This window comes from Cydia fagiglandana, chromosome 19, assembly GCF_963556715.1.
Source record: "Cydia fagiglandana chromosome 19, ilCydFagi1.1, whole genome shotgun sequence".
Taxonomy (NCBI): Eukaryota; Metazoa; Arthropoda; class Insecta; order Lepidoptera; family Tortricidae; genus Cydia; species Cydia fagiglandana.
In genome coordinates, this window is record NC_085950.1 from 8,413,714 (window position 1) to 8,428,227 (window position 14,514).

At 40.7% G+C, this 14,514-nt stretch overlaps 1 protein-coding gene across 1 annotated transcript in view; it reads right to left on the reverse strand.

The window, feature by feature from the left end:
* The window catches only part of LOC134674211 (sodium/hydrogen exchanger 10-like), a 44,656-nt gene extending 30,670 nt beyond the window's left edge, over positions 1 to 13,986 (reverse strand). The window contains exon 1 of the mRNA XM_063532270.1: positions 12,751 to 13,986. Coding sequence (XP_063388340.1) covers positions 12,751 to 13,986 — 1,236 coding nt within the window. The remainder of the gene's footprint in view (positions 1 to 12,750) is intronic.
* Positions 13,987 to 14,514: the final 528 nt, after the last annotated feature.

The following is a 14,514-nucleotide window of genomic DNA, read 5'->3' on the forward strand; positions in this document are numbered from 1 at the left end:
CGACTATGCAGGCAGTGGGCACAGTTTGACCACAGGCCGTTTGTACAACCCTATGGCCGTGCGCACAGTGACCACACGACAGATCCCGTCGGATCCGGGGTGTGTGTCGATGATGCGACCCAGGGGCCACTTCATTGGGCTCGTCTGCTCATTCACAACGAGCACTAGTGCACCAATTTGGACGTTGGGTTGCCTATCGTGCCACTTCATCCGCTGGTGGAGGGTATGCATATACTCCTTGGACCATTTGTTCCAGAAGTCCTGGTGCATCTTCTGAAGCAGCTTCCAGCGTTGGAGAGGGCTAACCCGAACGTCTGATAGGTCTTCCTCGGGCACGACAGATAAGGGCTCCGTTGTGAGAAAATTAGACCAGCGGTGGAACAAAAATGGGTTTTGATAACATTAAAGTTTTTTCTTTTTTGATATGTTATTGTAAGCATGTTAAATAACATTCATGTAAAAAGTTAGAAAATTCTAGGTGGAGCGTTCGGCCATATTTAAATATTTCAATTTTTGCTAAATAACTATGTAAATATAAAATTAAAGTTACAAAAAACTTTAACATATTCAATAACACTTTAATTTATTCACAATATTCGGTTTTTAGAAATCTGGAACAGCTGCTTTCTGGTGAACGTAAAAACACGAATTATTATGTAAATACAGAATTAGAGTAGCTGATATTGCAAAATTACGATATTACCTATCAACTTAGTATACATGTAAAAAGTTAGAAATGTAGACAATGTGCTTGTCTAGATATTGATTTCTGGTTAAGCAGTATAGCCAATATTGAATTAAAGTTTGTAGAGTTAATACTACACGGTCATAATAAAGATCTTACTTCTCACACAAAAGATTAGAAATATAAAATCACGGCGACACTAAATACTGATACGTAAGTATGCATTCCGAGCTTATATTAAGTTACATTTCAAACGCGCGGCGTTTTCGCGCGCCGCGCTGTGCGCCGGGGCAGGAGGCAGCGATCGACGGTCGCGGGCTAGCGGTTAGCGCGGTGACCTTAAAAATACGCAAAGCGTTTATAAAATTATTATCAATGGTAAACAGTTATTTTACACAGTACACTAATGGAAACTTACCTTTCCTTATTTATTTCTATATGTACTAGGGATTGCCCGCGGTTTCGTTTACGTAGAATTCGTTATCGTGTCAAGTATAGAAATAATAGATACATTTGAAAATTAATTTAGGTGCATTGTCATACAGATAACTACCCTTGTTAAAGTATTCTTCAAATTCAATACACAGGTGTCATTTCAATACAATTTTGCGTAATTTGGCGCTTTTAGATTATAAATGACTAGCGCCATATATTTTTTAAGAGCGATCATCTCCGATAATATTTACTTTATCATAAAATCAATTTCAAACTAACGATATTTATCATTTTAAAGTCAATATTACCAACCAACTGATCCAATTTACCTACGGAAACAACTCAAAATTTGCATCAAATTAAATGCCACTTTTCTTATCCGTTTGGAACAATCAAGAGGGCCTTTACGAGCTGATGTGATGAAAATTTTATTTAACCTTCGTCCCTCGAAACCTTCACTACGCTCAAGGTTCAATTTTACGAACCACTCGCTACGCTCGTGCTTCAATTTTAGAATGTTTGAATTTGTGAATGTACTTCCTGCCTCGCACAGCCAAACTGTGGAATGAACTGTCCGATACGACCTTCAAACCTTAAAAGACCCCCATCTTAAACGCGCGTCGGCAACGCGCTTGCAACCCTTCTGGTGTTGCGGGTGTCCATGGGCGGCGGTAATCGCTAACCACCAGGTGATCCGTCTGCTCGTTTGCCTTCTATTTAATAAAAAAAAATGTTTCGCTTGTTTGGGTATTAATATTAGCACGAGCGGTTAATCAACAACTTTTCCCCTTGTAAAACAAATAAGGTAGGTGAAGTGCAGGCATATGAGGCCCGGCGGGTAACAAGGCCCAGCATTCAAAAATAACAGTTGCTCCCTATTATTCCCAATTATTCTGAATTTGTACTTGTTGCTAAGAAGGCCCACTGTCAGTGCAGGTAAAAAGGTCCAGTCCCGGGCCTTATTGAACGTAAGTATGAGATGAAATATAAGATTAAAATATTTTAAGATAATTTTGAATATTTTTAATCTCTTATTAATAAGGTCGATTTGAAGAAACTTCTATAAAATTATGACTTATAAATAACACTTGCACTGCGTGGGCTGTCAAAATTGCTGCAGACTTTTCTTGGTCTAACTCTAATAATTTATCACTTGCTTTATTGACCTAAAGACGTTTATAGAATCAAAAAGTCTAATAACATTGAGGCACTTATACTTTTTAAAGGCAGTAACTATTTACAAGTGACTTTTTTTGTTAATACATAGATAGGTATTTACGATAGAAGTGCGAAAAATAGATATTTTGCAACGAGTGACAAATTTTAACACACGGCCAAAGGGAGTGTTTTAATGTGCTTATTATAGCACCGGTGTCGTAATGTAGCACCAGATGTACTGTCAAAATTATGTTAAAAGATAATACTTATTTGATACGAATAAATATTTATACTGTAAAAAATTATCCCACCAAACACATTTTCATGTAAATTGTTGCTAAGACGAAACCATAAGACTCGCACTGTCAAAAAGTTGTCAGATCTCTTGTCGAGCCAAGCTTCAAACTCTACAAGCCCTAACTTCACTAACTCTACACCTTAGTCAAAATATGTGGCTTGGCTGTTTCGCTACCGCCACATGGGCATAAGGTGAAAAATTTATTAAATTCATTATTTTTAGGGTTCCGTACCTCAAAAGGAAAAATACTGAACCCTTATAGGATCACTCGTGTGTCTGGCTGTCCGTCTGTCACAGCCTATTTGCTCCGTAACTACTGCACCAATAAGTTGAAATTTGGTATACACATGTAAGTCTATAACCCAAGAACATACATGTAAAGTAAATAATAGAAATTCAAATAAAGGGGTCACTTTTGAGATGAATGATAAATAGAAGAAAAAAACACTATATCTTGTTATATATCAAATTAAGGGGCTCATTGTGAGAACCTCAGATATTTTTTTTAATAATTTTAAAATAAATAGTTTAGAAGTTATTTAAGAAAATACGCAAAAAATGACCATTCCCCCCCCTTATCTCCGAAACTACTGGGTCTAAAATTATGAAAAAAATACACATATTAGCTCTTTTCCTATAGATGCCAGAAAAACATATTAGAAATGTGCAGTCAAGCGTGAGTCGGACTTAAGTACCTAGTTTTCCGATCCCTACGGGTTTTTTAAAGACATTTTACTCACTTTTCTCTAAAAAAAAAAATATATTGTTAAAATTGTGTAATGTACGGAACCCTTGGAACGCGAGTCCGACTCGCATTTGGGCGGTTTTTGTATTATACTTACAATAGTTCTTGTAGAAACGAAACGACCAAGCCACATACTTTTGATGTAGAGCTAGTAAAGTTAGAGGGCTTGTAGAGTTAGAAGCTTGGCAAGAGATCTGATAACTTTTTGACAGTGGTTTCGTTTGGGCAACATTTTACATCAAAATGTTTTTAGTGGGATTTCACTTCTTTTTGTAAGATGCTTATGACAATCTTCCATGCCCTAATTTAAAGGGTTGGGGGTGATTTACTATTAAAAATCCTGAAATAAGTATCTGGGGGCATCTGTTACACAATGTACTTCTTACTGATTCCCTATATAAACCCTTCACCCCATAAGGGTAAACTTTGGGGTTGAAATCTGCCTTCACCCCGTAAGGGTAAACTTTGAGGTTGAAATCTATTCTATATCCTTCCCCATAACAATACCTATCTACATACCAAATTTCAACTAAATCGGTTCAGCGATTATTGATTCCCCATACAAAATTAAACCCCCTGTTCATCCCCTTAGGGATAAAAAATTAATTTCAAGTTTTTGAATTTATTTGTTGTTTGTGTACTAAAACTATCTTACATACCAAATTTCAGCTTCTTAGAGGACTTCAGGAAGTACCCGGTATTGATGATCATCAAGTGAGTGAGTCAGTGACGAAATCGAAGTTTTTAGATATGAATAAAATCTAAAGTATAAGAGCTATGCAATTGATATGCTTAATAAGTCCGAGAACTTTGTTTATCTGGTATAATCCAACCCCAAGTTATGAGGGTTCCAAAACACGACGAAGCGCTTCGAGAAAAGGTAGATAGTGCCCTTATGCTTTGCTCGTCTGCCGTGCCCCCAGATGTTAAAAGATGATACTACTGTAAGTAATAAAGATTTATGTTTAGTTACCTACTATTTTCGCGTAAACTAGACAATTTTTATATCTTTAGTTATTAAGGCCCAAAATAATTATTTTCACTTATTATAAATAAATCCTCCTGTTATGAAGTATCAAATATTGTTATTTGTATATGTATAACTCTTAAGTTAAAAACAATAAAATCTGTTATTACCTACTGTCGAAATGATTATTTTTTGCGGGATTAAGTAATACACTGCTAGTGTTCAATAAGGCCCATAATAGGACTTTTAAGGTATATTTTCCAAGAGTATCGTAATATTTTTATAACTATTTTGGTATAATGAAGAAACTTAAATAAATGAGAAACCTATTTGAGTGAGTTTTTCATACTTCATATCCTGTTTATTAAAAAAAACCATTTTAATTTAAGGTGGGCTCTATCTATATAGGCATATACGGCCCACACGGAATATACAATAAGGTAAGTGGCCTCACTTACCTTATTGTATATTCAGGATGTATACCGTGTAATATTGAGCAGTTGGTTTATAATATACATATTATGATATTGACCTTGAATAGGACAGGACATGACAATAGGAACCAGAAATAGGTATAGTTGGTCAAACCATTTGTCAGTAAATAAAAACAAAAAAACTATATTCATCCTTTTCTTTTGGGTGCTAGTACTAGTGTAAGTCAAAGATAGTATGATGATTCTCTCTGTCTATGTTTGAAATGAGACATTCCTTTGACAAAAAACCATTTTAATTTGACAAAAGACCAAAAAAAACCATTTTAATTTAAGGTGGGCTCTATCTATATAGGCATATACGGCCCACACGGAATATACAATAAGGTAAGTGGCCTCACTTACCTTATTGTATATTCAGGATGTATACCGTGTAATATTGAGCAGCTGGTTTATAATATACATATTATGATATTGACCTTGAATAGGACAGGACATGACAATAGGAACCAGAAATAGGTATAGTTGGTCAAACCGTTTGTCAGTAAATAAAAACAAAAAAACTATATTCATCCTTTTCTTTTGGGTGCTAGTACTAGTGTAAGTCAAAGATAGTATGATGATTCTCTCTGTCTATGTTTGAAATGAGACATTCCTTTGACAAACTATGTATAGTAAAAAATAGTTGTGAATATTTTGTACATTTTTATTACAATATTAGTCAAGATAATGAAATATAGCTGGTCAAGCAAATCTTGTCACAAAAAAAAAGGCGCGAAACACAAATTTTCTATGGGACGATATCCCTTCGCGCCTACATTTTTCAAATTTGCCGCCTCTTTCTACTGCCAAGATCTGATTGACCAGCTGTAGGTATTTTTACGTAATAAGATATTTTAATTTCACGTAATGTCCGCATCTAATTTATATATGTGCACGGTAAACAAACAAATGAATGATAAGAAAAGACAGACAGTGTTACTGAGCGGGAGGTGGGCGAGGGGCGAAGTATAGGTAGGCTATGATAGGCTCTCGAGCGCCGCGCCGGCGACTGACGAACCAGCGCGACGTATGTATGAATTTCGCGCCTTTTTAACTAGATTTTACTATTACAATGCAAGCTACACGCAGAAATTTCTTACTTTCCATAATATGGCTGCGTATATTATTTTATATTAATAGACTTATTTTTACAGACTCTAATTCAATATTGGATCTTATAGGACAAAAAACGCATATTAATTCTAGAGCATATATCTTATTCTTCTAGCTTTTTAGCGTGCCTATTAACTTAAAAAATGAGATATGTTGTTGTGGATTTATTAAACTTTAATTCAATATCAACAAAATAATAAGCTAATTTGTAGTTTGACAAAGAAGCACGTTAAAAAAATTTCTAATAATTTTACATTATAAAGCGTCATACATATTATAAACAATGGAACTTAAACATTGCACTTTAATTCAATATTAAAAAATCATTACTAAAAATATATAAATACCTAATTTATATCTAACGCTCGTTCTAACTTTTCATCATATATTGCAAATATGCTTAAAAATATGTCCCATATCAGATAAGTATCACTTTTTCAACTTTAGAATTATCAAAACTTATAGTGCAAAAATCCGGTCCCACTATTGAGCTAAATGGCCCGGAGTAAGGGCCGATAAGTCGTTAGGATCGGTACTGAGAGGAGTAAGGGGTCTCGAATTAAGAAGAGCCTCGACCTGGGTCAAGATGGTTAGAAACTCTTCGTACGTCAACCTCTGACTACCGATGACTCGAGCCAAATGTGTTTTAACAGCCTTGATACCGGCCTCAGCGAGACCCGAGAAGTGAGGGCTGCCTGGCGGATTGAACTCGAATTTAATCTCGCTATGCGTCGCAGCATCTCCTACAATACGTTGCAGAATATTGCTCGCGCCGACAAAATTCTTCCCCTGGTCGGATACCAACCGGTTACACCGACCACGACGCGCGACGAAGCGGCGAAGCGCGGCAAGAAACGCGTCTGAGGACAGCTCAGTGACGAGCTCCGTGTGTACAGCCTTTGTCGAGGTGCACACGAAAACGCAAATGTAACCCTTGTAGGTCTTGTTACCTCGCCCGCGACCCAGAGCTATGTCAAAAGGTCCCCCGAAATCGACAGCAGCACTCAGGAAAGCTTTGAGCTGGGCTACCCGATAAGACGGCAAGTCGCCCATGAACGGCGCAGGAGCACCGAGTGGTCGAACACGGAAGCATTTCATGCATTTTGACGTGACAGCGTGGATAGCTCGCTTTGGGGACAGTATCCAGAAATGCTGCGCCAGCAAATTATGAAGCGTCTGGACGCCTGGGTGCATGAAACGCTTATGGTACTCGTCGATCAAGAGGGAGGTAAGACGATCGTCGCGAGGTAGCAACAGGGGATGTTTAACATCGAATTCGAGAGAAGCTCGCGACAGGCGTCCGCCCACCCTCAAGAGACCCGCGTCATCGAGGAATGGAGACAATTTCTTAAATGCTTTCGGGAGAAAGTTCGAAAGATTGTTTTTCACTTTCTCGATCTCCGAAGCAAAGTGGTGTTGTTGAACAGAACGCACGAGGAACATAAGCGCCTGTTTAATCTCCAGGGGTGTTAGAGGACCGTCCAACAAGTTGTTGGGCGTCTTCCGATTTCTTACGTTGTGCACGAAACGAAGACAATAGGCGAGGACACGTTGGAGTGTCCTCAGTGCCGAGAACTTATTCGTTAGGTTGTCTGTCCACGTCTCCTGCACAGAGACAGTAAGGACAGTCACCTTGCGCTCTTCGTGTAGGACATCCACGTCGACTGATAACGTTGACTTAGGCCAGTCAGACTTGTCCAGCACGAGCCAAGATGGACCCTTCCACCAGTTACTATGGTGGACCAGGTCGTCCGGCAAGAGGCCCCGCGACCCACAGTCGGCAGGGTTGTCGCCAGTCCTCACGTGTCGCCAGCAATCAGGAGCAATAATCTCCTGGATGTGGCTCACGCGGTTAGCCACGAAAGTTTTCCACTTGGAAGGGCAAGACTTTATCCAAGTCAACGCAACGCTAGAGTCAGACCACGCGTACACCTTGTCGATTTTGTGGAGAGGCTCCAGAGCCGTTGCGACCGACTCCACTAGGTCTGCAAGTAGTACCGCGGCCAGCAACTCGAGACGTGGTATAGACAATTTACGCAGGGGTGCCACTCTCGATTTACCACAGACCAACTGGACGTACTGCGTTCCGTCCTCGCCTGACGTTCGAACGTAGACCACCGCGCAAAACCCTCGCTCTGAGGCGTCGCAGAACCCGTGAACTTCGAGCGAGACGAAATCGTTGACCATACGACGCGGGACAGACACGGACCTCAACGAAGGCAGCTGCGCTTTGAACTCTCGCCATTCGGATACAAGGTTCTCTGGCGCGTCGTCATCCCACGAGACACCTGAGACCCACAGCAACTGCATGAGATATTTCGCTAAGAACGTCACAGGTGAGAGAAGGCCTAGAGGGTCAAAGATCCGAGCAATCTCCGAGAGGATGGTACGTTTAGTGCACCGACGATCTTCGACAGCCACTCGAAAGGTGAAGTCGTCTGCCTGAGGTAACCACGAGAGGCCAAGAATTTTTAGTGAGATGTCCCCAATGGAGTTGAACTCCCGAAAGTCTTCAGAATACAAGTCTGAGGAGGGGACACCGTCGAAGAACTCCTGGTGGTTCGACGTCCATTTCCGCAAATGGAAACCGCCAGAAGCTAATATCGTCGACAACTCCGAACGAAGCTTCCGTGCTTCTTCGATAGAATGAGCTCCAGACACCACGTCGTCGACATAGATGTCGCGGTCTAGAACTGCCGAACCGGAAGGGTATTCTTCTCCCGATTGCCTTGCCAACTGAGCAATAGTTCGGAGAGCTTGGTAAGGAGCGGACGAAACGCCGTAAGTAACGGTCAGCAGCCGATAGTCCCGGACAGGCTCATTGACAGACGGACGCCATAGGATACGCTGATATTCAGCATCTTCCGGGGACACTAAAATTTGTCTATACATTTGCTTGACGTCGGCCGTGAAAACAACATTATGCCACCGAAAACGAAGGAGCAAGTGGAAAATGTTATTTTGCAGCTTCTGCCCTGGCAGTAGCGCATCATTTAGCGAGATGCCTCGGCTGTCCTTGGCACTGGCGTCAAAGACGACCCGGAGAGGAGTACTGGTTGACGAGGGCCTCAATACTCCATGGTGGGGGATGTAGAAGAACTTCCCCTCATCCACCCTTGGAGGGTCACACTCCTCAAGGTGGCGACAGCTTTCGTAATCCTTCATAAAGGCTACATAGTTTTTGTAGAAGTCGGAGTTACTGAGTAACTTTCGCTCCAGCGACGAAAATCTCCTAAGAGCAATGGCTCGAGAGCCCGAGAAGGTGGGTTTATTGGAAGTGTCAGCGAAAGGTAGAGGAACGACAAATCTACCTTCCTCTGTGCGACGAAAGTTAGCGAGAAAATATTCCTCGCACAGCTGATCCTCCTTCGACAAAATGACGGTGTTCGGAGAGCGGACATCTTCCAACTCCCAGAACCTCTTAATAGAGTCGTCAATTGATAACCTGCCCACGACCAGTTGACAACTGTTACCACGGAACCGAGAACGACAGATGTCCGTTGCACAGTCGCCTGCGTCACCCATCAAAATCCACCCGAAGATGGTGTTGAGGGCAGTCGCCTGGCCAGGGGCCCCATGGGTTAAACCAGGGCGCAACGAAGAAGCGAGAATGTTGACGTTCAGGAGCAAGTCAACAGGTCCTGGAATATGCCAATGAGGGTCAGCTAACTCTAAGCCCCTGATATGTCGCCATGATGAGACATCAACATGATCCGTTGGCATTTCCGGACAAATTTTTGGTAACAAATAAGCCTCTACTGTAATAGCAGTATCAGACTTCCCGAGCCTGGACGAGACAGTACATGACAATGTGCCACCGGGCCTAGAAACCACATCACCAATGCCAGTCACGGCATGCTTCCCATATTCTGCCCGGAGACCAAGCTTCTTTGCACATTCCTCGCTTATAAAGTTGCAAGCACTGGCACAGTCAAGCAAAGCCCTTACCGCTACCAAGTCGCCTTGGGCATTCTTCACCAAAACCTTGGCAGTTGCAAACAAAGAAGAGGCCGCCACATTACTTGCCACCATTGCCAGCGGATTCGATGTGTCAGACGGATGCTTCGAGCTATTTACATCCACAGCCGGGGAGGCAGGCACATTTGCATTATTAAAATGTAACAGCGTATGGTGGGAGAAACGACACTGCTCACACCGCTGTTTTGACTTGCAGGACTTGACAGAATGAGACCCCGACAGACATAGAATACATAACTTATTTTCTTTCACACATTTGAACCGATCAGCGGGGTCATATTTTAAAAAAGTTGGACAAGATACAAGACTATGAGCCAGCTTACAGACTACACACGTTGGAGCAGTGACCACCAAGGCCATTTTTGGCTTACTAGAAGGCTTACTACTGCTAGGCTGAGGGGTACTAGCAACGAAGCCCGTTGACCCTGCAGCATCTAGTGCTCGGTATCTTTTCTCAACAAAATTCTGCAATTTACTAAACTCCGGGATATCATCGGAGTTGTGTTCTAGCTCAAACTGCTCCTTCGTGCTCCTATCCAGCTTCGACCACAGTAACTGAATAAGTAAAAAGTTTTTATCCGGCAAGCTGAAACCTTTCAATATTGACAAGTTTTCAGTAAAGACCCTATGAACCCGCTGTAGGTCACTAGGCCGAGACACTTTTACAGGTTCACACTGAGTAAGCTTATCATAATAAGTTGTAGCAATTAATTTAATTTTATTATATTGCTTGTACAGCGCCTCATATGCTACCTTATAATTGTCATCGGTGACAGGATAATTTTTTATAAGGTCATATGCTTCATTTTGCACGCTCGACAGTAAATAGTGTAATTTTTCAACAGGGGCAATATCTGTTCGCTTATGTACTAAAGAATTGAACAACTGTATGAATGTTACCCAGTTTTCAATTTTCCCATCGAAAGCTTTAATTTGTAACTTCGGCAACTTCGGCAAGACCGGCTGCGGCGTCCCCGATACCCCGGAAGCCCCAGCAAAGGCCTGCTTCCTATTCTGCAAACGCGATCTCACTGCCCTAACCTTCGAGTCGAACATCGCGGTATGGGAACAAATTTCGCGGTGCTCGCTTCGCGGAGCAGCACTTAAAAGTTTTATTTGAGCTTCATGAAAGTTTTTCGCAATTGCACACAATTCACTCTCGTCACACAAAGCTAATTCAGCATCCGACAACATTTGCAAATACTCTATTCTCATTACCTGATAATCACGAGCAATCATCACCGTGTCTACGCCAGCATCATCTTTCTCGCCAGACTTATCACTGCCTCCCATATTAATAAACACAAAACTACACAAAATTGCAGTAAATACACAAAAAAATGTTCAAAACAAACTGCAATTCACCTTCCACAACTTCAATGACAGACAGCTGACAGTTGACACTTGACAATTATGAAAAATGTTGCCAGCGCAATTAAATAAGTGACCGAATGATTTTATTAAAGCACCACTACACGACCACCAACTTTCTTGCTTACCCTCGACTTTTTTTATAAGTCTACCCTAAATTTAGAATTAAGCAGATGATATGACGAAACGAATTTGAATAAGCAACAGACAACGACAAACGAAAAACCAAAGGTCACTTTTCAAATTATCCGGTTCGAAGAACCAAAATGTTCACTGGCGAGAGAGTGGACTGTAAAAAATGGGACGATAGGGGAATACTTTAGGGCCGGTTGAGCAAGAAAGTTGTTGTATGCCAAATTAACTTATGGAATTAAATTTAAGTGCGAGATAGTGTGAGACGAAGTTACCTTTGCAATCCGGTGGTTGTGGGTTGAACCGTTGGTTTCTGTTGTGGACTGCTGGTGGTGGTCCGGGCTGCCCTTGTCGCAAGCTAGAGGTAAGCTCAGAACCGTTACCTTCAGTCGGCCAACTTAGACCTAGGTTTTTCCACTGCACAGATGGGCACGGCGTCCTTCGGCTACACAGCACTGATTTTAAATAGTCTAGAGATTGGCAGTAGTGCTTTTAACAAAATTGCGAGAACATTAACGAGAATAGCGAGATGTGATGTGCACTGGTAGTAGTTCTATGACATACTGGCTCTGACAGCTCATGACAGAGCAAGATTTAAATTCGAACCGTGACTTTGGTGTTGCCACAGTATTTACAAAAAAATATTCCTAAAAATACAAAGCCAAAGCTGAACAATAAATATTAGGGAATATCTTACACAGATCAAGCCCCAAACTAAGCAAAGCTAGTACTATGGGTGCTAGGCGATGATATACACTTATATACAAAGATTACAGCCATGTCTCGGGAACAAATATCTGTGTTATCACACAATTAAATGCCCTTACTGGGATTCGAACCCAGGACCATAGGCTTCGCAGGCAGAGTCACTACCCATTAGGCCAGACCAGACCGGTCCTCAATAATAAATAGGTACTATTATCTGATATTTAATCAATCCTTTACTACAGAATAAGTAATATTATTATCATAATATCTTTTCGGTAAGTGGAACATCGTGAGATTCGTGAGGAAACTGTGTCTAGGCTAATTCCAATAAGGCCTAGGCTCTCCTTTGGGTTATAAGATTTTGAAAAAGAAGCATTTTGAAAAAAAACTACCTATCTGTGTCGTAATTTAAATTAGTTTTCCAAAAAGCAATTCCGGGTTTTTTAGGATGCAAACCGAAAAGCGAAATGAAGAAGAGAATAAATGTTATAAAATATATATTTTTTTATAGTCACATGAAGTCAAAAATTTAAAGATTATTTATGTTTGATCCCAGCGGGTGTATATGTAGGTACGTAATTTTGACCCCAATAATCCTCTCTGTAGTTGTTGGAAATTATTGAGACGGGAAACATCCCAATAATCCGATCTGTGTACATTACATAATAGTAAAATATTGATACTTACATCTCCAACTTCAGAGACCTCAGGCGTCTCTCTGATAAGCAGGGCGAGGCACAGCGATAGCGGGCCCCTCAGCCCGCCCCACACACACGCCAGGCTCTGCTGCCACGTCATCCCAAACCCTAAACACCTCAAAACAGGGGTCATAATCGCGTACGCCAACATCCTAGACACATACACGGTCGTGTACGTCACAAAGACTAGAGATATCTCACGTAAAGTCAAAGAGGCGGCCATCGCTTCAAATATAACGACACCAATCATTGTGAAAATTAATGTGTTCGCTGCGTGCGACATGATAATCCAGAAATTCGTCACAATCTGCTCGACATCGCCCGCTATAGTCGACTTGCGATTGCTTATAAGCACCCCAGCTATAACTGTACCCAGTAACCCAGAGACGTATAGAAACTTCTCACCAAGATAGTAAGTTAAATACGCGCCAGCGCACGTAACTGTGACAGCGCAGAGCAAGTCGTAATACGTCAAAGATACTAGAGTACCGACGACATTTCCCATCACAATGCCTAGTAAAATACCGCCCCCAGCGAAACGGAGTAACATGAGCGAAATTTGAGCTGGACTACTCACAGTTTGAGCTAGATACCCAAATATAACTGTGTATAATATCATTACTGTAGCATCGCCTATAACCCCTTCCCCAAGTAGCAAAACGCTTATGAATTTGCATCTAGACGCCTCTTTCAAGAGCTTCACAACCTCCATAGGATATATAGGAGAACATATAACTCCAAAAAGCATGGCCGTACCAAAAGACCAATTCACTTCAATAACAAAAAAGGCCATGAAAGCAGCCATTGTGCTCGTTAACAACACACCCGGAACAGACACTAGAAATATCTGCGGAAAGCTTTTCCAAAACGAATGCGCGTCAACAGAATACGATATATTAAAAAGTATAATGGGTAGGAAAGTTAATAGTATATAGTCAACGTCTATGAAACAGATGGATACTATAGGTTTAAACTCGGGATATCGATGTGCTAAATAGCCGAGTGAAGCGCCAATAGCAAACATGACGACCCTATAAGGTAAACACATACTGGTCCATAACATGAGCGCTCTTATTACTACGCCGAATAGCAAAATCGCGAAGATGAATAGGTAGGATGTAGCGATGGGGTAGGCCGGGGGTAGTTCGGCTACTGTTACATTTTGGGTTACATTTTGCGCGTCACATAACTGTATTAGAATTATAAAAAGTAGTGTTAGAGCCATTTTGATGAGGCCAACTAGATTATAGACAAGTATATTTAGGCCATATTAACGGTTTATTAAAATAGTATTTAAAATATTTTTGTAGTCTATGGAAAAACGATCGGGATTTGAGCTCGCAACATTCTAGGGTCTTAGCTGCTCTTATCAACTAAGCTACCAAAACCGGCTAAAATCCGACGAATTTATGAAATTGAAACCGATTAAATATTTAAATAGTTTAATTAAAAGGATAGTGTTCAGGCACTCAGTAACTATATTTATAATAAATTAACAATTAATTACATTACAACAACTAAAGCTAAATTTATCAAAAATTATACGTTGCACTTATTTAAAATGTTTAGAAATAATCAGTCAACATTATAATTATATTAAAATATATAAAACAGGTGTGAAAATCATAGTAGTATCAAAATTTTATGTCATAAAATACATGAAAATGCATGAAACTGTGCGCCCCTCCACAAAGCGTAGTTACGCTCACATTAAAAAATAAATCTACAACCTGTTTTTATTAGAACTAGCTTT